The 26,601-nt window shown below is 42.8% G+C and overlaps 1 protein-coding gene across 3 annotated transcripts in view; it reads left to right on the top strand.

The window, feature by feature from the left end:
- Nucleotides 1–24,879, top strand: part of MAPK6 (mitogen-activated protein kinase 6) — a 29,515-nt gene extending 4,636 nt beyond the window's left edge. The window contains exons 1-6 of one of the 3 annotated variants that reach the window (XM_032122458.1): nucleotides 10,899–11,012; nucleotides 15,869–17,082; nucleotides 17,709–17,853; nucleotides 20,918–21,082; nucleotides 21,708–21,909; nucleotides 22,510–24,879. In XM_032122458.1, the coding sequence (XP_031978349.1) occupies nucleotides 16,528–17,082; nucleotides 17,709–17,853; nucleotides 20,918–21,082; nucleotides 21,708–21,909; nucleotides 22,510–23,608 (2,166 nt within the window). In that variant the 5' untranslated portion in view covers nucleotides 10,899–11,012; nucleotides 15,869–16,527 and the 3' untranslated portion in view covers nucleotides 23,609–24,879. Of the gene's footprint in view, nucleotides 1–10,898; nucleotides 11,013–11,601; nucleotides 11,749–15,868; nucleotides 17,083–17,708; nucleotides 17,854–20,917; nucleotides 21,083–21,707; nucleotides 21,910–22,509 lie in introns of those variants that run through there. The other 2 variants (XM_032122460.1, XM_032122459.1) reach the window with 2 other exon arrangements.
- The last annotated feature ends 1,722 nt before the right edge of the window (nucleotides 24,880–26,601 follow it).

The raw sequence follows: 26,601 nt of genomic DNA, 5'->3' as shown, positions 1-26,601 counted from the left end.
ACGCGCCCGTTCCCGTGCACGGCAGAGGAGCGGGATTGGGGAGAGGCTGCACCTGCAGGAAGCAGAGTCACCACAGCACTTTGGGACTTGCAGCATCCTGGTGGCTCGGGCAAGGTTCTTTTGGTAGACCATGACTTTGCTGACAGCTAGTTCTTCAGATGGAAACATTTTTGTGCCAGGTAGATTTCCAAATCTGAACTTTGCTGGAATGTTTAGCTTATTTGACAAGAACCGGGGCAGAGGAGATCACTGATTTTGCCCTACCTAAAAACAAGCAAACAGAAAGAAGTTTTTAAAAGACTTTTGCGTGTTTCAGAAGAGGAGGGAACTCTTGAAATCCAGAATCAAAAATGCATGGTTTTTCTTTCTTGGCATTTGCGAACTGGAGACCTCAGGTTTTGCAGACTGAGAGATCTGTTAGCAGATAAATTCCCATGCTGTGAGTCCTGGGTGTGCTCTAGCCCACACAGCTCCTGAACAGAAATTTTCCTGTGACTGCATCCACAGGTTTCTGCAGGCTAAGTTGGGATTAAGCACCTTAATTGAATTTAAGTGGACTGTTCCTCCCATGTACTGCTTTTAGTGGCTCCTGTTGGCTCCAGCAGCTACGTGACTCACGTGTGGAAGAAACAAGGACCAAATAGGTAGGGAACTTTTAAGAAACAGGTTTGGAAAGAAAGCTTGTAAAAATGAGGTTTTAATTGGACAGGAGAAAAGAAAATAGAAGCCAGGAAATGGGAGAGACTTGGAGAAACTAGATGGGCTCTGAGAGGGAGTGGAGACACTGGCACAGAGGGGTGCAAACACAGCTACTCAGGGTGTACAAGCTCAGATACTCGGGGGCTTCTGCTGCTGGTGAAAATCAGAACTGCCTGGACAAAGCCTAGAATAACTTGCAACTGAGAATTCAGAGCTCTGGGGATCTGTACTATCTGCCAGGACCGAGGACTTTGAAAAGTGAGTTGAAAAGCTGAACAGTGGAATAAATTACCAAACCCTTGCAAAATTCAGTTCTAGTAATCTTAAATCTGCTATTAAGGGCTACTTTGACCTTGTTCTTTTGTGACTCAGTTCAGAACAGTGGGAATGATAATATTCTGACAGTCTTGCAGATTGTAGAAATTAATTTAATGGTTATTTTCAGAGCCCTTAAATGCTGGTGGTTCTGTCCTCAGACTGGGGCAATATGTGATGAATAGCACATAGGGCAGTACTCTGGCTTTGGTTTTTTGGTATCCAGTTGCTGGTAATCAGGTGAGAACTTTCTTGTGCAATGAATGAAGGAGAGCACCAAGCACTTGTGAGGAGAAAAAGGAAAATCTGCTCCTGCAGTAAAGCTGTATCAGAGCAGATAGAGCTTGTTCTGATTACTGTGATTGTCATGCCCCATGGAACTCTCTTCCAAGGTCAGAGAAGTGTACTAGCTGTCATGAAGGCCCATATTCCCATGTTCTCCTGCTATCTGAAACATTTCAGCAATCAGAAAGCTAAATCTTCTTGTTCCTCTGCGTGAAAAGGTTCAAAAGTTTCCATTACCGCCCTGCTGCTTCCCTTGATTTCAGCAGTCCCCACAGGTTCTTCGCTGACATTTCTTAGTTGACAGCAGCCTGGTCAAGCCCTGCCTCTGACTCTCTGCTGCCTAGCAATGATTACGTTGCTGTTGTTTACTAACAAACGTCTTTGGAGCTGGCATGATAAACACGGGGTTCAGGGTAGTACTTTGATCGCAAATTGTACGTGTAGTCCTTGAATCAATTTTACTACAAGCAGATGGTTGCCTTAATTATTTAAACAGGGATGTTATCACAAACCATAATAATCTCACTTTACTTCTAGGAAGTATCTAGATAGTCCATGCAGTTGTGGAAATACCAGCTTGGGTAGTCTGTCAGGAGAGAATAAACAGCTGACATCTCAAAACCCTTGTTGGGTTGAGGGGAAGATCACCACCTTGGTTTTGACAAATATTGTGCTGCTTTGTGAAGTCTTTGTCAAGCATCTCTGACAGACAGGCTTGGGAGTGTTAAGCCCTCCTTGGAGTAGCCCTTGGAGCAGGATGGCTTGGGCAGTGGTAATGAGATTCCTAGTCCAGCCCTGGCAGTATGGTTTGACTCTGAAAGCAAGGGCTGAGTCTTCTGTCTTGATTTCTGGGATATACCTTTTCCAACACAGAAATCAAGGACAGACAGGTTGTCCTGGAAAAGTTAACAGCAAGAAATAGGTGAGAGCTTTGTAAGCTGCAATCTCACTCCTCTGGGCCGCCATTTCAGGACCCAGGAAGAGTTTGCTCACTCTTGTCTGGTGGCTAAGCTGGTTCTTGGTTGCTTTGGGTGGCCAGGTAAGAACTCCCACAGTGCAGCCTGGCCTTGTCACTCCCACTACTGAACACGAGTGAAAGGGTTTGTGCACCTGACCTCTGTGATAATGGATGCAAGCTCTGTCAGCTGGTTTGTGGTGCTGTGAGCTGGGGACATCAGATTACACACAGGAACCATGTAGCAGCTCCTGCTGTCACCCAGGGCAGTGCTGGAGCAGGTCGTGGAGCACACGTGAACACTACTATCATGCTGGAGTCTGCTGAATTGCAGCAATCATGGGAATTATTGCAGTTAGAGCTGGTCCAAAGGTTGGAACTCATCTTCTTTGAGTCATCTTGATTGCTTTTGTTTTGGGAGTGTCCTGATTAAACAATAAGAAGAAATATGAGATAATGGTTAGCAACTTACTGTGTTTACTAAAATAGATTTATCAGGAATTGCTTTTATTTTAATTGAGGCTTAAATGGTTCTCTTGTGTTTCATATAACACAAAGGATGAGGAAGGAATAACTTTTTCTTTTAAAAAACTATAACTTTTAGGTACACAGGGTATCTCTTAAGTTTTCATTTAACAGTTTTTGACTGTTGAAATTTGCAGTTGAAAACTGTTTAAAGATATGCTGGAGATAAGAGAATGCTGATGCACTTACGAGCAGAAGCTTTCTCTACCTCTTTACCTTTCCTAATTCCAGTTCACTTGCAGGGTAAATCTTGCTATTTATATAATGAAAGAACCTCTAGGTATAACCCCTCAATAAAGGTTTACCTCTACAAGATAACTGTCTGGGTTGAGGACTGCTTCCCAGAGCTTCCCCAGCACTGGGATGTCCAATGGAGGCATTTCTGAGAAGAATTAAGGTCATGAAGGTCAGTTGGACCAACTGGCACCGGAGCTCTCATTGAGCTCTGCAAAGGCTGACAGCCTTGCCCACCTTCCCTCTTACTCTCCTGCACACACAGTGTATGTGTATGTGTTAGTATCCACCAACAGAGCGATTTGTTTTTATGTCCTGCAGTGTATACATGGACAGATGGATTTCATTTGTCTAGCCCTTAACTGAAAAAGCTTGGGATGACCCAGTTTCAGCACTGTTGTACCTCTAAGAGAGGTAATAAATCTTACATTTCCAATATAACAAAGGTTCAGTCAGATTTTATGTCTTCACTGAAGAAAAAAAAAAAAGAGTTTGTTCTTCAGACTCACAAAAGTGTAGACCATGGGTAAAATGAGTTACTCAGTACAAAAAATGTGTCATGCATGATTTATTCCTTTCCTAGGTAGGAGTGCTTCTAGGTTCTTCTGTCTGTCAGAAGAACAGGTAACTCAAAAATCCTGGGTAGAAACCATCCTCTCCTGAAAGTAGGATGCCTCTGAGGTACAGTCATGACAGGGATCAAATATGCCATTCTCTCTTGAAGTAAAACCTCAGCAGGAGTCCCAGGCAAGCCTCCCGATGCTGTCTCTGGGGAAGAAAGCACTGGGGAGGGTCATGATGGTGTGCAGATGAGCTGTGTGCCTAATGCTGATGCTCTTCCAGTGCCCAGTTTTGGGCAGAAGGGAGACCAGTCTACGCCTGCTTTGAGGCCCACACGATGCTGAACTGTAACGTGAGAATGTAGAGGGCTTACATGCATCCCTGTCTGGACTGACTGACTGGAAAAGCACACCTGCTGGGGAGGCACACCATGTATTTCTCACTAATTTAGTAGCCCTCCACGTGCAGCACGTTGTCCAGCCATGCACAGTGCCAAAGCATGGCAGGCAGTGGGCTGAGAGGTGCTTCCTGCTGTTAGGAAAAGGAGCCAGCTTGGTACTGCAGGAGAAGGTTGGAGTCTCTGTGTTAAGGCTACATCTGTTCAAAGTTTTGTCATAAACTAAAGAATGCTGAGAGTTTGCCCCTATTCCAAATAAAGCATTTATTGGGGGTTAAATTACTGTGCTTTATCTTCATGGGAGCTGATAGAAACAAAATGACACCAGGAGTTAATGTTCCATTCTGTATTACTACTGCAAAGAGTAACAGGGAGTTCTTCAGATGAGATGAATAGACACAGCTTAACCTCCAGGTGTCTGTTATTGCAGCCCATTTAAAGCACTTTGAGTTGGAAGAGACTTTGCTGAAGCTAAAGGCAAATGCCAGTGTAGGAAGATGATCCCAGTGTTTGGCACCAGTCAGAGCCTGGAGAATTTCCAATGTGTGTGTTGGCATTTATAGCATGTAAGGAGAGTGTCTTTTCTCCCCAAGAGTAAAAGACAAAACGAGTTTAGACAATTCTGGTCAGTTTTTCCTCTTCAAAGGAAAAATTAATTTTCTTGTTTCTCATTGTAGTGCAATTGCAAGAAAATACTTTTTGCTTGAGTTGTAATAAGAGGTCTTGTGTTTCATAAGCCTAATACCCTTTGTAGCAAATGATGCTTCTGTGCATTAATTTTTTCCCCCTGTGCAGTAGCCAATGGTGCAAGTCTTTCTTTCCTCAGCACTTCAAACAGTTGTCTTCTGTAGAGTGGCCTGAGATCTTGCATCATTTCCTGTCATCTATCCAAAGCTATTTATAAGACGTCTGCTGATTCTGGCACATAAGCAAAACCCAGTTTTCATGAGAAAACAAATACTTTGGAAATGTAATCCCTCCCAGCAAGTGACTCAAAACTGCTGAGAAAACCTGAAGCAATCTTGAAAATTTTAATGAAAGCTAAGACATAAATGGTGTTGGGGAATATGGGGAATTGAATAGTCCCATATGTTTTTTGGGGAAATCTTTAGAAATGGATGGTGCAAGATGTACTGAGAAAAAGTTACAGAGTATTAAGGGGGAGGAGGTGTTTCCAAAATATATTTGTTAGTGAAATGAAAACTTTGGGTTTTGCTATCTGACAATACAACAAAAGTGACTCAAGGTAGTTTTTGCAATGCTGAGTATTTGCTGTATAATTTGATGATAGATGCCCTACAAAAAGTCCCTACTTTCTGATATTTCTTAGATTTTCAATCTCTTTAGCTTCAGGAGACTGACTGGGAGGGAGTCTGGCAGGGACAGTTGCAGTCACTACGTGAAGCAGTGTGTTTCCAGTCAACCTGCTGCTTTTGATAAATGCTATTTTGGGAATCCTGAAAAAGGGCGCTGGCCACAGCCAAAACGCACCCAGAGCAGCAGAACTCATATCTGCCTCCCACAGGCCTGCCCGGACCCTGCTGGCACCGCATGGCCCTTTATCTTTAGCCATCCAATGTGCTGCTTGCCTGTGAAACAGCCGCATCCCTGCGCTGGGGCATGCTGGGGACCGCTGTGTGTGGAGCAAATGGAATTGCAGGATGGCCTTTGCCTGAGCAGTCACAAAGGCATGGTTTGTCAAAGTGCCTCCCAGTGCAGTTTGTTTCATCCTTTTTTCACAGTACCCATGTATTTGTATTGAGCTATGCCCCCTGTAAATGTATTTCAAGAGGATTCTGGTGTGGATGAAAATGTTAGTGAATGTTAGTCCAATTTTTTCTTCCCTGTAAATGACAAACTCTGCAGCACCAGCTGTATTTACAATCACACCAGAGGCTTTATCTCTGTAATGCAATAGGAATCAAAATGCTACATGTAGGAAGATTTACAGTGCTATGAGAATGAACAAGAACAGTTCTGCATAGCAATATGTATATTCCTGCAATTAAATGCAATAGTTCTACAAAAACACAGAATTGTTCTATATAAATCCATCATCAGGCCTTCATAACTTGTGAGCTGACATATTTTCCAGTAGGGATCCAAAACCAAATGTATCTTTTGCTGAGAGCACCCAGTCCTGCTTCCAGGGCATCTCTCCACCTTGGAGTACTCAAGGTATTACAGGTATTTAAATAATATCTGCTGCCTTTCAGCTCTAGCAGCACTTCAGCTGATGCAGTAACCAGCACAGAGGCCTCAGACAATTGTGCTCTGGTGCCACTTCAGTTGGCAGATGTGTTCTCCTAACCACTTCACTTGATGTTTTGGAGGTGAGGATGAGAATGGTGCCTTGCTGAAGGTCTGAATGGGGAAGAACCACTGCACACTGAATTCTCTTGCACCTGCAGTGCTGGGACAAAAACATTTGGTGCTTCTTGTTTCCACTTCATCCCACACTTTGCCTTGCTCTCCTGTAGAATACTTTTCAGCTGTAGATTCATCCACTGACTGGATCTACAGCCTGACTCCACCATACCTCCAATGTCCCATGCTGGGAACTTAGAAGCAACTTGGGTCACTTGGAGCACCCGAGTGTGAAAATGTTGGTACTAGCCATCCTTTAAAAAATTAGACCTGACACACATACTGTCTTAATTGCCTACCTCAATAAATTTCTCAATATGTTTGCTGTTCTGTGCAAGCTATCTCTGTGCAAGGTAAACTAATGAGGAAATAATGGAAGGCTGAGAATCTGGGAGAGCTCCAGCCTTACACACAGAGGGTTAATGCTTCCAGTGATGACCCAGCTACAGGGCAAGCTTTCTAAGCTTTCCTCTTCTCTCTTTACTGACATGGCTCTGCCAACTCCTGCTTTAGGCAGCCGCTGTGTCCCCTGTGCTCAGTGTTGTTTAAAACATAGAAAAAGTAGGCAATGGAATTGCCTGACTTAATAAAACTGTGTGATGTTAAGCAGGGGGCCTGCATGCAGCCAGCTGTGTCCTAGATCACTGATGATCTACCAAGGGGGAAGAATGACTTGTTCTGTTTTAAGTGTTTAATGACTTTTTTGTCTTACAGAATTTCCAAAGTATGTCACATAACCCATTTATTTCTAGCCTCAAAGTTGAACATCTTCTGTGACTTTCTTCTTCCACCTCCATTTGCCCTTTGTACTTTGCTGCCTCTGGTTTGAATTGGTCTCTGTTAATGGTCTGTTCTTTTCCAGTCTGTCTATTGTTTCACACAGGAACGAAGATCTTAGGGTATGGGTTTGTCCTTTATTCCAAGTCCTCTGTCGTAGTTTCTTTCCTGATCAGAATGTACATGGTACAAATCCTGCTCTAGCAAAGTCAGGCCCATCCAAGTGAGCCCAAATGAGGTGATAGCATGTTGTCTGTGCCCAGGCAGCTCTGCCGACCACCAAGCAGACTTTAACTAAAAAGGGATCTTGACACAGACATTTGTAGAAAGTTTTTAAGATGACAACTTCTGTGTGGTTATCTGATAATAATGCTGATAAGAATTATATTTTGGGATTTATTGGGAAAATTTTAAGGTCTGCCAATCCAGAGAGTGAGTGCTTGTTAGAAAAAAGTGTTTGTGTTAAAAAGAACAAATAAAAAACCCTGTGTCCATTATGGCAAGGTAGAGTCTGACATTTCCAGGAAATGAAGGTGCCCAGGAAATGAAGCCACCTGAGCTATTGGGTTGCCAGTGAAACTCAAAAATTTATCTGTGCTGTTTGTGCTGAACATCAGCACTATGAAACTAAGCTGGAAGAGCAAGTGATTTGTAAAGGCTTTGCTTAACACCTGCAGAGAACTAGGCTGATTGGAAGAGGCAGCAGTTAAAGGAGACACAAACTATTAAAAACTCTTCAGACCTGTGCCAGGAAAACTAAATTGTACTGCAGGGCTCAGAGCACAGATAAACAGGAATAAGCCAAGGAGACAGCAGAAACTGGGTGTTTCTTGAACCTCTCCCCATCCCCTTTTAATAAGTATACTTTTTCTTTAAACTCATGCCTATTCACATGCAAATTCATCTTAGACTTTGGTAAGAAATATGGTCAGTCCTTAAAAATGTATCCTAGGACACATTTTGCTTCTTCTGGGAGGACGTGTAAGTCAAGCAGCGAAACTGAGACAAAAGCCTGGAGCTGCCAAGTTACCTTGGGCAACCTTTTCAAACCGTCTCCAAATCTTTCTTCCCTTGCCAATCATAATGGGTGTGGACACTTAAAAATACTTCGTTCCCTTTTATGCCACGAGTAACAATTCACACACAGGACTGGAATATTACACTGGAATTTACTGTTTGATCTTTTTGAACTTGGATATAATAAATGAATCATTGCTTCAGTTCTAATTATTTTTTAATTGCTGGTCTTTATGACCTTTGAAATCCAGTTCTTTTCTTGTTCTGCATTTCACTGACAGTTAATCTCTGCCGGTGTTTTAGAATGGGTTGGTATCGTCTAGCATATCATCTACGTGCTATGAAATTGCATTCTTGTGGGAAATGTGGAAAAAAATTGTCACAGTAATTTATAGCCTAATCAATAGGATATTAAAAATCTGAAAACAGATTAGCAATTTGATGGATTAAATAGTTATAAACTGCCATGTGACACACAATTAAATTCTGAGCAACTATCATGTGTATTGTAATACTATAAATAGTGAGGCTGAAGACAAGTAACATTCCTCCACTATGCTCTTCCTTGTTGCACGATTTTCCTCAAGACTGAAGGATCTCATTCACTAAATCCTACCACAAACTACACTCTTGGAATGGCAGGAAAGAATCTGGAGGGGAAAAAAGAGAATGCAGTTCATGACCCATGAATTAAGAGCCCAGAAACTGGTGGCACTTCTGGGCTATGGGAGATTAATGAGTGAGCATGTGCTACCCAAGTGAGGAAGCTTGCTGCTTACTGCAAATCTCCTCTGTGTTTGTTAAACTACTTTTCAAACAGTCTGGGCTGCTGCAGAGCAAACTCCATGGATGTGCAACTTCTCCACCTGACTGAATTGACACTGGGGATATTGGCAAATGGTCCCAATGGACATGGATTATGGGCTCTCCAGCTGCTGTTTCAAGGATGTAATATAATTTTTTTCTTACTTCAGCACTCTAGAATCTGAGGATCAGCTTGCTCTTTTGTTTCTCATAATGAAAATACTTCGTATGGATGGAGGGGTTCTTTAATTAACTAAATAGCTCTGGATTTAGACATACAACCACTGCTGCTCCTGCCTTTTTTTAAGCCCCAAATCTCTTTCTTTAATTCAAGTAAAAACTCCTCTGTGGCTTGGCTCTGGTTGCCGTCCTAACATCACCTCTTCCAAATATGCACTCCTGCAGTTTTTTTCTTTATGGAGTGTGTTTAAATGCAGGCCTTCTGGAGCAGCAGTGCTCTAATCTTCCAGCTCTGTTTTGCTGGGTGGGCAGAAGGACTGCAGCTTTGTTTCTGACTTTTCTGTACTGTTGGCAGCACGGTGAGCTGCCTATCAGTTAACAAGCATTGTAATATAAAGTGTCAGTTTGGTTAGTGACTTCTGTGAGTGTGCTGTTAATACAGTGCTGTGCTACCAAATGCCCAGCTCACCTCTCCTGGTGGTGGGGTCAGTATCAGAGCTAGCAGTGCATCTGACTAATTGAAACAGAGAATGTTTGGCTGCATAACTGAAGAGAGTTTAAAAGTTACTTTTAAAACTTCAGAAAAGCTGAGTAGGGAGATCCTTGGATGTTGATATACGACTTGTTTATTAAAAAAAATAAAGTTACATGATCTAAAAGTGCAAGGGTCAATTGGATGCTTCTGTCCAAATGGCAGCAGAGTAATAGAGCCCTCTTGCATGTAACTTCTGTCCTAGTACTAGCTATAAATAACTTCTGTTTAACCAGCAAAAATGAATATTAAATGTTTTCTCACTTTTTGAGTCATCCTGCACTGAAAAGGTTTATGAGGGACTGCAGTAAGAAAACTGCACCCTGACTTGACAGTTGTACTGAAACTGGGTTAGTAGAAGCATAAGGCTCTTCTGATACCCAGAGGCTTAGTGTCCTCACGCTTCTCTCTCCCTATTAAGACTGCTGTATAAAAGTCTCAGAGGAAAAATGTAAAGTTTTTATTATTTTTCTTTATTTTGCTGTATTAGTTGTGGTTTTGGGGAAAAGCAGCCTCTTAGTGCCTCTGTTAAGGGAGATGCTATAGCAAGAGAGAAATCCTTTGTGGTCTCTGGAGGTGACAGCAACGGCAAAGATTTGTAGATGCTTGTGGGGAGAACACTTAGATCCGCCATGACATTACGGCCGCAGAACATCTGAGCCGAGGTGTCACCTTCGGAGAAAGGAACTGCCCCCGCTGCGCCCGCCTGTTGCCTCCCAACTGTTTTTGTTTCTCTGCCTTGAGGGACGTTCAGGGACGGGCCAGTTGAGCGGGGCGCACCCAGGCGCTCCCCCGCCCGCCGCTGCTGGAGCCCCGCACACCGACAGCTGCGGGGACAGCGCTGGGCCCCGCGGGGCCTCCCGCTCCCGCTGCTCCGGCTGCCGCAGGGGCCACCGGGGCGCGCAGAGCCGCGGCCGCGCTCCCTCCGGTGCGCACCGCTCCACCTGCCGCCTTTCCGTGCTGTGTTTGACTCAACCGCGCTCCGAGACTGCTGAACCGCTCGGGCCAGCTGGGCACAGCGGGAGCGCCGTGTCTCAGGCCGACAGGCGAAGCGCTGAGGTGATGCCGCGCGGGCCGGCCCCGCCGGGGACAGCGTCGGCTGCACGGCCGGCCGTACCCGCACCGCCACCCGGGCGCTGCTCCCGTCCCGTCCCGCCCCCGGCCCCGAGGGCCGCCCGGGGCCGCCCCCGGCGGGCGGAGCCGCCGCCGCGCCGCCCCTCCCTGCCCTCCGCGCCGGGTTACATGGCGGCGGCTGCGGCAGCGGCAACTGCGGCGAGGCGGGCGGGCGCCGGGCGAGGGCCGGTGGCGGAGCCGCGGGGCTCGGCCGTGTGAGCAGCGCACCCCCGATGAGCCTGGGAAGGCCCGTGAGTGCGGGAGGCGGGAGGCGCGGGGGGTCTCGGCCGCCGCACGCGCGGGCCCGGCCCCGCCGCACAAAGGCGCTTTGTTCCCTCCATCCCGCCCGGCGGCGGCGGCGGCGGCGGCGGCGGCGGCGGCGCCCCCGGCCCGTTCCGTTCCGCCCCGCCCCGCTCCCTCCGCCCGGGCCCGGCCCTGGCCCCGGCCCGGCCCGGTCCCTCCGCACTGCGGCGGCCGCGGGGGCGAGCGGGCGCTGACCGGGCGGGCGGGGGCGGCCGCGCGGGGGGCGCTGCCGGCGGCTGCGGCGCCGGGCCGGGGCCGCCTGTGCCGGGGCCGGCGGGCGCGGCCTGAAGGGCGTTTGAAGGTAGGGCTGCTCCGCGGCGGGGGCGCCGGGCCCGGGCTGCGCCCCCCGCGGCACGGAGGGAGCGGGTCCCTCGGCCCGGGCGGCCGGAGCAGCGGCGCGGGCGGGCGAGGCTGGCTCGGCCGGGGGGCGGCGGGAGGAAGGATGTTCTTTGCCGGGGGGGCCCGGCCCCCACCGCCTGCGGAAGTTTTGCTGCTGCATTCAGCGCAGTTCTCCGAGCCGGCAGATAGGGCGCAGGTACCGCTCGCTCCTGCTACCGGGCGCCCGCAGGCTCTGGGAACCTTTTGTGGGAAAAGTGACTTAATGCTCTTAATAAGTAGCTTGAAGCACCCGAAGGAAATGGCTTGAAGAGAGACTGCCCGAGTTTTTGCGATTTGGGAGAACAGGTACCCTTGCCTAGGCAGGCAGGATGCTCTCGCTTGTCGGGTGTAGGATATGTCTCTTTTTCTGGCTAATTCAGTGCCGTTTGGGATCAGCCTGACAATGGCTGTTAATTATGTAGTGGAAAAAGAAACGGCGGTCGGCGTGTTGTCGTATGGCCAGTGCTGTTGCCAGCAAGCTTTTTATATAGATATGTGTGTGTATATATAAAAATAAAGTCGTCACAGCATTATGTGTTTATAAACCAGTTACAAATTCCGGAAAGTGGTGGCTTAAAATAGAGATGCATTTTGGTTTGGCAGTTGCTTTCAGAAAATGTGTGCTCCAAAGCTAAAATGGGAACTTTCATTTCAGCCCTTTGCTCTAGCTCAGTCCTTGTGTGGTTGTTATCTTGAATTCACTCTTGACTGGTTACCTGTTCAGCGGAACAGCAGATGGTAGCAGGTCTGCAGAGGTGCAGAAGGCTGTGGTTAGCTGATGGTGGGCTGTTCCTGGGGAGTTTTTATTACTATTATCTAAAGGGAGAACTAAACCATTTTTAAACACGATACAAAAAAGTGCTGTGGGTTCTTGTGTGTTTTTACAGATCCTTCAGAAGACTTATAAACTAATAGTAACATTTGCTTACTGCCAGCACCGAGTTCCCTAAACAGTGTGGGGAGCAAGTAGGAGGCTTTAGAAAGCAGCAGTTTCATGAGTTGGACGATGACTCACTCTGCCTACTGACTGCAACGTGGCTGATCTAAAAAAAAGTTCTTCTGTACCCCGTATATTTTTTAGTCAAAGGGATAGTACTTAGCAGGTTGTATAATGTGTCATTAGTCATTCTTGGTCTTTCTCCTGTGAGTAATAATTTGATCATTATATGGTCAGTGTAATCAAATTAACTGGTATCTTTAGTCTTATTTGTATTTCTGATAAAGTAAACATCTCATGCCTGCCTGTTTCGGTGTACATCCTGTTTCCTGAGAACTGTGATAAATCCACGTGCAGCAGTTGAGCATGTTTTGAAGGGGCTGCTTGCGCAATCCTGAAGCCGGTCAAGTGTGATGATCATCACTAGGGATGATTTCAAAGCCCTTCTGTGGGTTGCTTCTGTTACCCTCTCCCAGGAATTGACCCATTTTAAAACCACAGTTATAAACCACATAAGAAACCGGCATCTTTGTGTTTCCCTCTTTAAACTTTGTGTTTGAAGAAGGAGGAGTAAAAGTATCACTTATAAAAAACCTGGTAGTCTTGGAAAGGTGACAGCCTAGATGAAAATGTCAGTCCCTGCGTCAACAGCCTGTTCAGCACAAATTGGGATGATAAACCCCCCCTTTTTTACACAATAGTCCATTATACATTTCAAGTGGCTAGAACATGGGATTAAGTAATTTGCTCACAGATAGGAAGTTTGTAGCAGGATCAGGTCAAATGAAGGCTGCAGTGGGTTGGTTGCTTATGTTGTCAGCATTTGTTTTCTTAGCTAAATCACTCTGATTGTGGAGATCATTGCATGCTCTCTGAAAACATTGTAATTAGTGGTCACCTAAAGAAAGGATAAGTGTAAACTGATGTTTAAAAAAAATGCATCATTTCAGAGATACAGAATGAAAATTTTAGGACTCCTACTACAGGAAGCAAGTGGGCAATAGCTCCCTTTCTCCCTGAAGCAGTCCTTTCATTGCTGCATTCAGTCATGGCAGTCGGGGGTAAGATCTGAGTTATGGCAGAGAGATGGTAGATCTTGATCTTTGCTGCTGATGGGCATCGTTTTGAATCTGTTCCTGGGCTGTTTAATGGAACTAGCTAAAAGAGAGGTTCCAGATGTGTCACACAGCTGGTGCAAACAGTTTCGGTATTGCTGCCTGTTGAAGGCATCAGCAGTGTGAAACAATAAGCCTAATTATGAGGCAGAATACAACTGGTTGTAGATGGTCCCAAGGATGTAAAATACAGCTTATTGCAGGGTAATTGAACAGAGGCCTTGGACCTCGAGTTAACGTGAAATTTGTAGTATTGGTACAAAAACTAATTTCCATAACAGCTGGGGGGGTGTTGGAATGAAAGGTGAATGGGTTGATGTAAACGCTTTTACAGGCAGCAGCTCAGAACAAGTTAACCTGAAAGTAGTGCGTGTGAGTGAGAAAATAGTTTCGAGTTTAAAAATGTTGAAATCAAGAGGCTAGACTTCTGGGTTTTATAATTGTGAACGGAGTTGGGTAGTCGCTGATGCTGTCCTCTTTAGGATAAATTTTACTTTTGTTCTTTTAGTAAATTCATGGCTATTTAAAAGGGGTCCTTACTCTAATGTCTTAATACTGGTAAAAATTCAAGGAAAAGTAGTAGTGTTACCTCACTGTGTTTGTGCTGAGGCTATAATAACCCTTGTAAAACACTGTTAAAAATTAGGGTTCTTGCCAATGTACAAAGAAAGGAATCTTAAGGCAATCTTAAGTCCCATGTGCTGAGTAGAGACAGCTCTGAAGATCACCCTTCTGGCAGGGTGTACCACATCAGTAGAGGGCAGCTCAGTGCTTTTCAGTTCAAAAATACTGCATTTAGTGATCTTTATTTAAAAATAAAAACTGAGCAGAGGATATCATGTGTTTCCTTCTTCGCTGTGTTTGTCATGCTCTGTCCACGTACCTGGAGGCAGGTGGTGTGTGGCAGGAGGGCATTGGGGCTGTGTCTTGGGGACAGTCAGGCTTGAGCCTAAGGAAGGGTAATATTTAAATATGTTGAAACAGTCTTGTTTCTGTTTGCCAGTGTGCCTTTTTTTCCTTTTTTTCTTTTTCTCTGTACAATTCTGATTACTTTAGTGAATTGAGGCCATTATTTAAAGTATGTTAATAACTTGTCAGCTGCTCTTGCTGCTCTGTTAGGAGTGAGGAGACTTGTTTTGCCTGCTCCCAGTTGTCCCACTGAAATGCTAGCACTGTTCTAAAGGAAAACATTCATTCAATTAATTCTGAAGTGTTGGGATAGTGTGAAGACATTTACATTTAGGTAGAGAGCTGAGGGAAGAGCTGAAATGTGTTAATCTGAGGCTGAACAGAAGGCGACGTAGTGGTTTCATGTGACCTATACATGTTGGGGAAGAGCATGCCAGTGACTTGTAATGGAACTGCCCAAAGCTTACCACACTGTGTGGCCTACACTTCTGACTCTTCCCTTTGTGATGTTTTTGAGCTTTTAAAAGTGAGGATGTTGTACAAAAATGCACCATGTGGTCTTTATGACTGCATTCTGCTGTTGCTGACGGGAACTTACTGAGAAAATTGCCAGTTTGGTTTTTCATAAATAGTAGGTGAATTCATTACACTAATAAAAAATAAATGGTGTCTGAAAGAGCCCATATGTTAGGGAAAATGGTTGTAGAACATAGCAGTTACTCTGTAAAATGTACTTGCTGCTTTTTCTCTGTAGTCTAGGTTGGATAAGTGTAGAAATAATTGATAAAGTAATAATATTTGATATGTATGAATTACCCCTGTGATTCCTGTAACAATGAGTCTATAGAGGCAAAGGTATTATTTGAGATGTTGGTAAATTTTATCCAAAATCACAAGGATTTAAGCTTTATAAGTGGCATTGGATGTGTGCTGTATATGCAGTAAATACTGGGAGTGTACAAGCTTTACCCTTTTCTTGTGACCAGTACCTAGTAACCTCTTATTATGGTGAAATAGTTAAACCTGATTTAGTTTTTGAATAAAAGTTTAGTGAAAAGGATTACTCCAAAATTTGCTGACAGATGCTAAGGATACTGTTGCTTCTGGCTTGTCTCTTAACAGCTCTCTTGGAGAATTACCAAGTTTGCTTTGTTAATCCCTTTATTAAGACTCAGGAGGATTGTTCATTGTGTGCTATATATTTTCAATAGATTACATCCAAAATGTTCACAATATACGTTTGGAAATGGTGGTTGGTCATTATTGCCAGTTTTCCTCTACGAGTGTGAAAAGTACATACAATTTCTAACTGGTTTAGCTTTTTTGATGGTTTATTATTTTTGTAACTGGACAGTAAATAAGTTGTGTTTCCAACTTATTTGGATAAGGACAAATCAATGAGTTGGGGGAGGAGGAAGACTTTTGTATGTGCTGGGGTACTGATCTATTTTTCTCTGCTTTTCAGGTTGCCACGGAGTAAAATGGATGGTAGCTTTGACTGTGATTGTGGTGAGCTGGAGCCACCTGATCATTAACAGAAGGCATCTTTTGTAAATCAAGAGCTGCCAGTTTCCCATTTAACTAGACTGTAAACAAAGAAGAGAAAAAGGAGGAAGGAGGAAGAAGGAAAAAAAATAGTGCTTACCAGCACCATAGAATGACGCTGCTCAGGACCAGTCCAACACTGAATGTATCTGCACTGTGAGGAGGAGGATGTTAATAGAAGCCTATTATGTGCATATTTATTCACATTTTTGTTAAATGTTAACCAGTTTAGCACAGTAGAGCTGAGTGCATAGTATGTCATTTCATTCCGTTTGAGTTTCTTGTGAGTATTTTCTTTAATGTCTGCAGAAATGCTGCACCTTTCTTGAACTATGAATGCTGCAATCTTTCTATCTTATGCTCGGTTTGAGTTCTAGAGCTTACAGGCTCTAAATTCAAGGGGACACAACAGGCCTGGCTGGCTCATAATGAAATGAGAGTGTCAAGAAACCATCTTGCAGTCAAAGCCAAGTGTTTCTTCTCCCTTTCTCTAAGACCTTTCCTTCAGATACCAGTGGAAGTGTCTCCGTGTGTTTACAGAAGCTTAGTAGTTTGAGGAAAAACGTAAAGAATTTTAAAATGGCGGAAAAATTTGAAAGTCTCATGAACATTCATGGTTTTGATCTGGGCTCTCGGTATATGGACTTAAAACCACTGGGCTGTGGTGGAAACGGCTTAGTTTTTTCTGCTGTCGATAATGACTGTGACAAAAGAGTAGCTGTCAAGAAAATTGTCCTTACAGATCCCCAGAGTGTTAAACATGCTCTACGTGAGATCAAAATTATTAGAAGACTTGACCACGATAACATTGTCAAAGTATTTGAAATTCTTGGTCCCAGTGGAAGCCAGTTAACAGATGACGTGGGCTCCCTGACAGAATTGAACTGTGTTTACATTGTCCAGGAATACATGGAGACAGATCTGGCTAATTTGCTAGAGCAAGGCCCTTTACTGGAAGATCATGCCAGACTTTTCATGTACCAGCTGCTACGTGGGCTCAAGTATATTCACTCTGCAAATGTTCTGCATAGAGATCTCAAACCAGCCAATCTTTTCATTAATACTGAAGACTTGGTGCTGAAGATTGGTGACTTTGGTCTTGCACGAATCATGGATCCTCATTATTCCCACAAGGTATGCAGAGAGTGGGAATATCTAAGTGACACACTGGTAACTGTGCCTTCTCAAAATAGTGTCTCTTTCTCCCTTTTGCACAGGTAGATAGGCTGTGGAAGGCCTGCTTAGCATGGTTTGGACTACTAGATAGGACTACTGCAAGCATAAAATAATTGTTTTTTACTAGATGGGTTCAGAAAAGCAGAGGTTTTAACAGTGAAGACAGAACCTGAGATTAAGAGCAACGTTTAGTGATGTAATTATAGAAGCCTTAGATAAGATTGTAAGTAGTGCATTCATAGTGCAAGTGTGGCTACTTTGGGGGATTGGTTCAGAGCCTCCTGGTCTAGATGTTTCACAAGAGAGTTCAGTATCATCTCTGCATTTATTTGGCATCTGGGAATAAGAAAGCTTTGCTGCAGTACCTCATTTGACTAATAAATGGTGTCATATTTCTATATCGTTACTATTCACTCACAGAGATATTTGTAAAGATAGAAAGAAGGTTTGGTAGAACACACACAGTATAATCCCTGGGATCTTGAGACCAAAAATTCTTGTTAGTGGTGCATTAAAAAATAAGAAACAATTTTAAAAAAGCAAGTCTTAAAAATCTAATTAATTTTTTAAATTAATTTCATTAGGGCCATCTTTCTGAAGGATTGGTTACTAAATGGTACAGATCGCCCCGGCTTTTGCTTTCTCCTAACAACTACACTAAAGCCATTGACATGTGGGCTGCAGGTTGCATCTTTGCTGAAATGCTGACTGGGAAAACCCTCTTTGCAGGTGAGTAGAATAAAATCAGTGTGTATATTCATAAAAGGAGTGTTTTTGCTTAATTATCTTCCTCAGGAAAGATTGGTTCTCATGGCTAACATCAATAGTCATTGATGATCAGGATATGCTATATTATTATGCACTTATATAAACTATAAATTAGTGTATTTGTAAAGCAGAAGACATTTCAATTTTGTTACTTGTATTGGTGTGTATTTAGATAAATATCACAATTTAATGTAGAAGTCACACATGGTAAATCTGTCTGTAATTATGTTGAGTTAAATTTATTGATTGCCCAAGAAGTGTTCTGATACACATGTGAATTGGTGTATCCAGGGAATATTTGAAGATTATCAGTACCCTAAGTATCATATGCATAAAGATTATTTTTAATGTAGTCAACCTAATCGCTTCCTGCTTCTCTGTATTTTAAATTATGAAGCCCCAGGGGTATAGACTTAGTATTTAAAAGTGTAAAATTTAGTGCATTACAGCAAGGAAGTGTGCAACCTTCTACTGTTTCAGGTAAGCAACGCTCTGGTCTCATTGGGCACATCTATATTAGAGCTTTGGTTAGGATCAGGAGCGAATATTTGGAGCAAATCTCTTGATGGCCATCTTGTACCATGTTGCTGACCTAGCTCAGAGTACAAACTAGAGCATTTTAGATAAAGTGAAATAGTCATTTGCACCGTAGGAGATCACCACCTGCTGACAAGCACTCGGTCTATGGGAGCAGATGAGTAAACTACTGAAGTACCTCTGAAGTGCTTATTTTTGTGCACCCTGGGGCCTCAGCAGCAGCTGTCTCATTCAGGCTCACTCTTGGATTTGCTCCTGTTGGCCTGAATTATAGGAGTAATACAGATAAAACCTCTAAGAGCTAAGCTTGCATTTCAGAGTTCACATTCCTTTAGACACATGTGGACTGAAAGCACATCTCTGCAGTAATTCTTAGCTTTGCATGAAAAGGCAATGGAATTAAGAGCTTCCTCCCATTAAGTACTGTTAATGGAGAGCTGTCACTTGGAAGCACTATTTGGTATAAATCAGTGATTAATATGTGCAGAGGCTTCTCTTAACTTGCAGTGAGTTTTTCACTCTTTGAGTTACTAACTACTGCAGTAATGTCCCCAGAGTATTAAATGTTTGGCTGATACAAGATTTATTAGGTTCCCATTGCATTGAGAACTTCTGCTGGCAAATAGTGACATAGTGGGAGAAAGTTGGCAGACTTCATCATTCAGCATAGATTGATCACAACTTGCCAGCATTTTGGCCTTTTTTTCTTTGAGTAGCATTGGTATTTGTCACAAATTTTTGTTGGCCCAGTAGCTGTGCAGAGAGTTAGAATTCTGTTAAAAAACTTGGTCTTTGTAACCAAAATCCTAAATTTGTAGACTTGTTTATATGCCTTAATTGCATTGTGTAGATACTTAGAAAAATATTTTAAATATGGATGTGCCCCTCTGAAAATTGAGCACTGCAGTGGTTTTCTAATCTAAAGAAAAGTGGATTTCTTAACATCATGCATTTGGAAAGGGAAGATGGTTGGAGATATGTCAGTTATTCTGCCCTGAGATTCTGAATAAAGATCTTTTGCAGAGTTGTTCGGAGGGCTTGATTTGGTTAATTGCACCTTTCTGTCTACTTCTGAACCATCCCTTAGGAATCGCTGTTCAGAAAGCTGATGAGAATGGGAAGGAGGAATGCAGATTAATATTGCAGAATACCTGGGATAAGTGAGGGAAGGGAGGTTGAGGCAGAGGAATTCAGTAGCTTTTCCAAACAACTTCTCTACTACTTTGTAGAGTGAAGTATGAAGATGAATATTTTGGAATGATTATGTTGCTGATAGTGAAAAGAAAGATGATTAATTTTTAGGCTGGTACTAATTACGGAGTAGAATGTTTTTCCAGCAAATTACAAGCAACATAACATCTGATAGATCGTATTAAGTAATTTGTTGTAGTCTGAAGTAGAACAAAACAGCTCTTTCAGTCCAGTAGAGAAGTTAACACGAGGCAGTACTGATTCATTTGGGGAACATAGAAAATCTGTCAGATTTTCTGCAGTGACTTTGGCTCAGTTTTTCTAGTCACCTGGCAGGTGTGTGGTAGGATGTCCAGTGCAGACTGCTGTGCTGTGCAGGCGCTGAAGTGAACCAAGAGTGTGGAGGTTTGGAGATGGTCCAATCTCTTGCTGGCCCCATTTATTTTTATACTTAATGTCACATACATCAGTGTGGCTTGTGATTGCCCAGAGCTGCTTGGTGAAGGAAGGAAATGCTGCCATGCAATTAATCCTATATAGTTTCATCTGCTTGTTGAATCTCTAGGGTCCTACATCCTTCTTGGAGCTGAACAACAAGCTGAAGTTGACATGCTGTATTTCTGGGTACTCCAGTACTGAATATAGATGCTGTTCATTATTCAGAATTGACCTGCTGTATAGGCCCTTATTGTTCTTACCCAGGGAAACTTCAGGTAGTGCTAAAAGAGTACTATAATTTTAATTGTAATACAGTACTTTATTTAAAAAGGATATCATTCTGTGTAACTGACAGGTGATTTTTGTCTTGCAGTTAATGCAGGATTTCAGAGTAGAATATTAATACAAATGGTTGTCGCCTGTAAGACGTCTTTCTGAGCAAAACCACTACTGTTTTTATTTATAAGGGACATATAATTCAAAGTGAGGTCAAATACTAGATTAATTTAGGTGGATCAGTTGAAAGGGGAGGATTGCAGTATATAGCATATAACAAAAAGGATATTGCTGTAGAGTACCTCATCCATGGTGAAAACACCCTTACAAAAGCTTAAGGTTAGGTCTCTTTATCTGTGAGTAGCAGCTCTGTAATTCTTCATATGCCACAGCATTTCTTGAGAGCTCTTCAGATTTATTATCATTTAAATTCAGAGCTTCAGCCTTTCCTCTGTTGCAGGAGATTATAATCTTTTCCTGGAAATAGCTGCTCAGAGCACAAAATTTTGACGTGCCTTTCCTATACAGGGATCAGAAATGTTGTAAGTTGAAATGGCAGCTTGTCTTTTCTCTTGCTGCTTAGGTGCACATGAACTTGAACAGATGCAGTTGATTCTAGAATCAATTCCTGTTGTACATGAGGAGGACCGTCAGGAGCTTCTCAATGTAATTCCAGTTTACATTAGAAACGATATGACTGAGCCACACAAACCTTTAACTCAGTTGCTTCCAGGCATCAGTCCTGAAGGTAAGTAATTAAGAAAACCCCTTGTTTTGATGTTTCAAAATAATCAGATAGTGTGCAACTTCGAGGTGCAGGTGTGTGATAGTTAAAAGCAAGTTTCAGTTAGAAGAATCTGTGTTCTCTGAAGAAGGATTGTCTTCCGCTGTAATAAAATTACTTCCATGCTGGCTGCTTGGTCATCTTTAGAGTAGAACTGTGAATCTCTGCTGGACCTCTTTGCACTGGAATTGCTCTGGTTTGGGACACTGGTCTTTTAAATGCAAGGAAACATTGGAATGGAGTCAGTATAGGACTGTCTTTCAAATGTTTTTAAAAGACAGTTCCCCAGCCAAAGCAACAGCAGTGTTTCCTGGTAGCCATTGGTGGATACTGATGCAGCTTGAAGCTTTCTGTCTCTTGCTGTTTTTTCATGCTTTAAGTTTAATTATGGTTGATCTTAGATTTGACCTCTACTCCCCTCTCTTTCTGATGGCTAATGGATGCGCATTTGGCACTGTACTGTCAGGAGCTGATTCTTCACACGCAGCTACTTTGAAACAACTGCAGGGCTCTAGAGCAAAGCACTCACCTTAATATTAAGTTCTAAATGTCTGAAATTTCCCATTTAATGGTATTTTTTTCTCTACAGCACTGGACTTTCTGGAGCAAATTTTGACATTTAGTCCCATGGATCGATTGACAGCAGAAGAAGCTTTGTCCCATCCTTACATGAGCATCTATTCCTTTCCAACGGATGAGCCTATTTCAAGTCATCCTTTTCACATTGAAGATGAGGTTGATGATATTCTGCTAATGGATGAAAGTCACAGCCATATTTATAATTGGGAAAGGTAAATTTATCACTTACTGTGGTAACATAACTGGATGGCTTTGTGCTTGAAGTGGCATTGCTTTATGGGCACTATTTCCTTTTCTGCTTGTTTCTGCTTCTTGAGTGGACCTGAAAATAAAATTTTCCCTTACAGCGTTGTCGCTGGATTTATAATCCATTAGACAAGACTTGGAGATGCCGATGGATTCCTGAGCTACACTCAGGACTCTGGAATCTAAAGTTAATATTTCCATTCTTTTTTTCTTCCCCAAAATATTTCTCTAAAAATAAACTATGTTTAAAGGGAGTTTTAATTATGATTGTCTCGTCTAATGCTTAGTGCATGTTATATTAAAGAGATTTCACAGTAGCCATCTTACTTTAGAAAGTACTTTACACACTTTAGAAAGATTTCTGTAAATGAAATGAGCTATTGTATGTAATTCAGTTGCTTTATGCCAGATTAAATTAAAAACCTGGAAGAGGTACCCAGTTGGATTAAGGAAAAACTTTGTGTTGAATTGTCATTATTTTGTAAGGGAATTTCTAAGTTTAACTGTCTCTGTCTTGGGAGCTAGAAGACTTTTTAGCTGCTAACACTTAGGAAATTGTTTTACAGATTCCATGAAAGTCAGTTCTCAGACCATGACTGGCCTATTCATAATAACTATGAAGCTGATGAAGTTCAGCGTGATCCAAGGGCTCTTTCTGATGTTACTGATGAAGAAGAAGTGCAAGTAGATCCTCGCAAATATTTGGATGGAGATCGTGAAAAGTACCTGGAGGATCCTGCCTTTGACACCCACTTCTCTACTGAGCCTTGCTGGCAGTACTCAGATCACCACGAAAACAAGTATTGTGATCTGGAATGTAGTCACACTTGCAATTACAAAATGAGGTCATCTTCATACCTAGATAATTTAGTTTGGCGAGACAGTGAGGTTAACCATTACTATGAGCCCAAGCTTATTATAGATCTGTCAAACTGGAAGGAACAAAGCAAAGAAAAGTCTGACAAGAAAGGCAAGTCTAAATGTGAAAAGAATGGGTTGGTGAAAGCTCAGATAGCGCTTGAGGAAGCATCACAGCAACTTGTTGAAAAAGAAAGGGAGAAGAATCAGGGGTTTGACTTTGATTCTTTCATAGCAGAAACCATCCAGCTTAGTTTACAACATGAGTCTACTGATGTTGATAAATTAAATGACTTGAACAGTTCAGTGTCTCAGATAGAGTTGAAAGGAATAATATCAAAGTCGGTAAGCAGAGAGAAGCAGGAGAAAGGAATGGCCAATTTGGCACAGTTAGAAGCTCTGTACCAAACTTCTTGGGACAGTCAGTTTGTCAGTGGTGGGGAGGGGTGCTTCCTCATAGACCAGTTCTGTTGCGAAGTAAGGAAAGATGAACAAGTTGAAAAAGAAAATACTTACACCAGTTACTTGGACAAATTTTTTAGTAAGAAAGAAGATGCTGAAATGCTAGAACCTGAGCCAGTAGAAGAGGGGAAGCTTGGGGAGAAGGAAAGAGAAGAGAGCTTTCTCAGTAACAGTGGAGAGCTCCTCTTCAACAAGCAGCTTGAGGCCATAGGTATTCCTCAGTTCCACAGCCCTGTTGGTTCGCCTCTGAAGTCAATCCAGGCCACACTAACGCCTTCTGCTATGAAATCATCTCCCCAGATTCCCCACAAAACCTACAGCAGCATTCTGAAACATCTAAACTAAAACACTCAGCAGACATTTCTTTTATATTCATGAGATGTGTTTGTCTTTTTTTATTACTAGTGTAAGTAATTTTTTTACTTGAATCAGATGGTGTGATTTTGGTATGGATTTCATTAGTTTTCTGTTTACCATTGTTTTTACAATCCAGAATTACTTTCTGTACATGAGTTAGTTTTGTTTTTAAACTGGCATGTCGTTTGCACACAAAATTAAAGAATAGAGCAAAATAATGCAAAATGCAGGAGGTAACAAAAAAATGCACTAAACCAAGTAAAAAAACATTCTCTCAGTAAAACAGTGTCCATGTTTTGCAGAAAAAGAACCTTGCCTTGAAATTTACACAGTGAGACTGTACATAATTGCATGAGAATATCTATTTTTCCCAAAACATTTTTTTCATTCATGCGTATTTTAGAGTTTTTCATACTGTACACATTTCTTAGACACATGATACCAGCAGCAACTGAAATGAATGCAGAATTTGGTACGCATGTGTTATCTACCTCAAGGTAACAGCAGTATGTGGCAAAACATTAACCACCCATAGTGCTTCTCATTATGCACTTCTATTTAGCCAGCATTATTGTAGTAGCTATTCCTGTTGAAAATCATTCAATATTTATAAATGTTCTGGTATGCATTCTTTATAGTGAAGTGTTAATATGCAGCACTTTTATTTATTTTAGCAAATAATTATATTTCTGTAATTATAGAAAGTCAATTTTTGAGTTACTTTTCAGATACAAGTTTTTGTTTAGCACTATGGTTTTATTGCCTACATAGCTGGATATATATTAACATCAGCTTATTCTGAGGCTATCCAATACATTTTTACTTTTATTTTTTAGTTTTCATTTCAAGTAAAGCACTCACTGTGTATAGGAATTTGTAATTGGAGGTGCTTGATCTCTACAAAAGAAATTAGGAATTGCTTTATTATCAAATGCTCCTAGAAGTCTTAATTGTGTTCATTTTTTAAAAATTTTGTAATGTTAGTTGTGTGCATGGAAATAATTAAGGTACAACATTACTGTAGGTTAAAGTTCTATATGGTGAGACATTTTGTTTTTACTGTATGTTTTTACTGAATGATTCCTGTCCCACTCCCAACCCCCCTCAAAAGCAAGCATGAATAAAATTAGGTTAAATATAGCATGTAGCATCTCGGTCTTTTGAAAATTTGTTTTACCTTCTGATTTTTTGAAATACTGGATGTATCATTGGCTCCCCTGTTTAAAACTAAAAACAAATAAAAACATGGCCAGCAAAAATGGCTGTTTGTGATGCTTTGTACACACCCTGCCAGATGAAGAGGGGCTGCTGTGCTGCAGCTGGGAGAGTTGTGGGGGTCACTGCCTAACCCAGGGTGCTCATGGAAGCATGAGGGACTCTCCCTGGCAGTGCCTCTGCTGGGGATGCAGCATTCGGGAAGGGGACTCCCAGGAGTTTCCTTCTGTCCTGGTGCCTGCAGCCTTTACTGAGCAAAATCCCGTGCAGGGGTGTGGCTGTGAAAGCACAAATACACAGTGGTGTCCATAACCATTTTTGTTGTAAGAAACACACTCTGAAAGTCAATTCAGTGACCAAAGGTACTGTTTTTATCGATGTTTTAGACTGCTTAGTGTTAAAGGAAAAGCTGCTGCAAGTGGCTGCAAGCACCTTTGCATTGCTGGCAGCCTGGAGTGAAGGTGAGCGGGTTCCTCAGCCAAGAGCCTGGCTGGAGCACCTCTAGGAGGAGGTTTTGGGAGCATGACCAGGTGACTCCTATGGGATCTTTCAAAATGTGCAGCTCAGGTCTCTGTTGCAGCAAGCCTTAGAAAGTTCGTGTTTCTCTTCCAGTTCCTCCCATCACAGCCGTTCCAGAGGGAGCTAATTGACTGTACAATGAAGCTGTATCTTCTAGCAAACTCCAGCTCTTCCTATGACTCTTTTAGTTCCTCCAGATTTTTCCATCCCTGCTCCTCTGGCAGCTAGCACAGCTGCTACTGGCCTAAACCAAGGATCTGCCCCTGCAGTGTGGCACAGGACGGGCACCTGGGGAGAGGGGACAGGGTCTGTGTCCTTGGGCACGGTCCCTGGATGTTTACGCAGCCACAGCAGTGGGGTGTGGGGCTGTAGGGAGGGGAGTGACCACCTGCCCTCTCCAGGCAAGGGACTGTTCTCAAGGGCTGTGGGGGTTTTTGTTGAGATTGGATGAAAGCAGTGGGTGGGAAGTGTGGAAGAAATGGAAACAAAATTCAGCTTAAAAACACATCTTGTACAAATGAAGTATCTTCTTGATTTGTTTTTGATTCCTTTTTTTTTTTTTTAAGAACTCAAGTGAAACCAGTACTTAAGAAGCCTGTAAGGGTACAAAGGGAACATTTTACACTAAAAGGGAGGGGAGAGTCGAGTGTTGAGCCTAAACCCAGCGTGGTGCTTCATTACCTTGGTCTTCTACCTGTGCTGGGGAAGCAACACTGTACAGGCTGTGCTGCCTGCTTTGGTGCAAACCCTGCTCTCTCAACAGCCTCCATCCATGGGTCCCTGGAGGGTGCAGCTGGGCACTCGAGATTATTAAGTAGAAAGAATTCCCTAAGTGGAGACAAAAGTGTTTGGTAAGGACCAGGCAAAGTGAAATCACTGCTAGGAAGTGAAGGTGCTCTGGGTGTGGTGCTGGGCTCTCCCTTGGCAAAGTGCGGGAGTGTTGTGTTGGAAGAACAGCCTGCAGAAAGTGCAGGGTGTCACAGGTTCTTCCCGTGGGGTGGAAGGTGGTTCCTGCCCTGGGCTCATCAGCCATGCCTATCCCCGCAGGAAAGAGCAGGTCAGTCACTTTGGCTGTGACCTAGCAACAGCATTGTCTTTAGAAACAAAATATGGAAGAGGCTTGAATTATGAACCAGATAAAGGGACCACTGTTTCACACCAAGCCGCTTGCCAAGTACAATGGAACACCCTTATTTAACAAAAAAGCAAATAAGAAATGAGAACATTAACCATCTTTTAAAAGTACC

The sequence above is a fragment of the Corvus moneduloides genome, chromosome 13 (assembly GCF_009650955.1).
Source record: "Corvus moneduloides isolate bCorMon1 chromosome 13, bCorMon1.pri, whole genome shotgun sequence".
Taxonomy (NCBI): domain Eukaryota; kingdom Metazoa; phylum Chordata; class Aves; order Passeriformes; family Corvidae; genus Corvus; species Corvus moneduloides.
The sequence above is the reverse complement of the archived record's forward strand: the minus strand, read 5'-3'. Positions and strand labels throughout refer to the sequence as shown.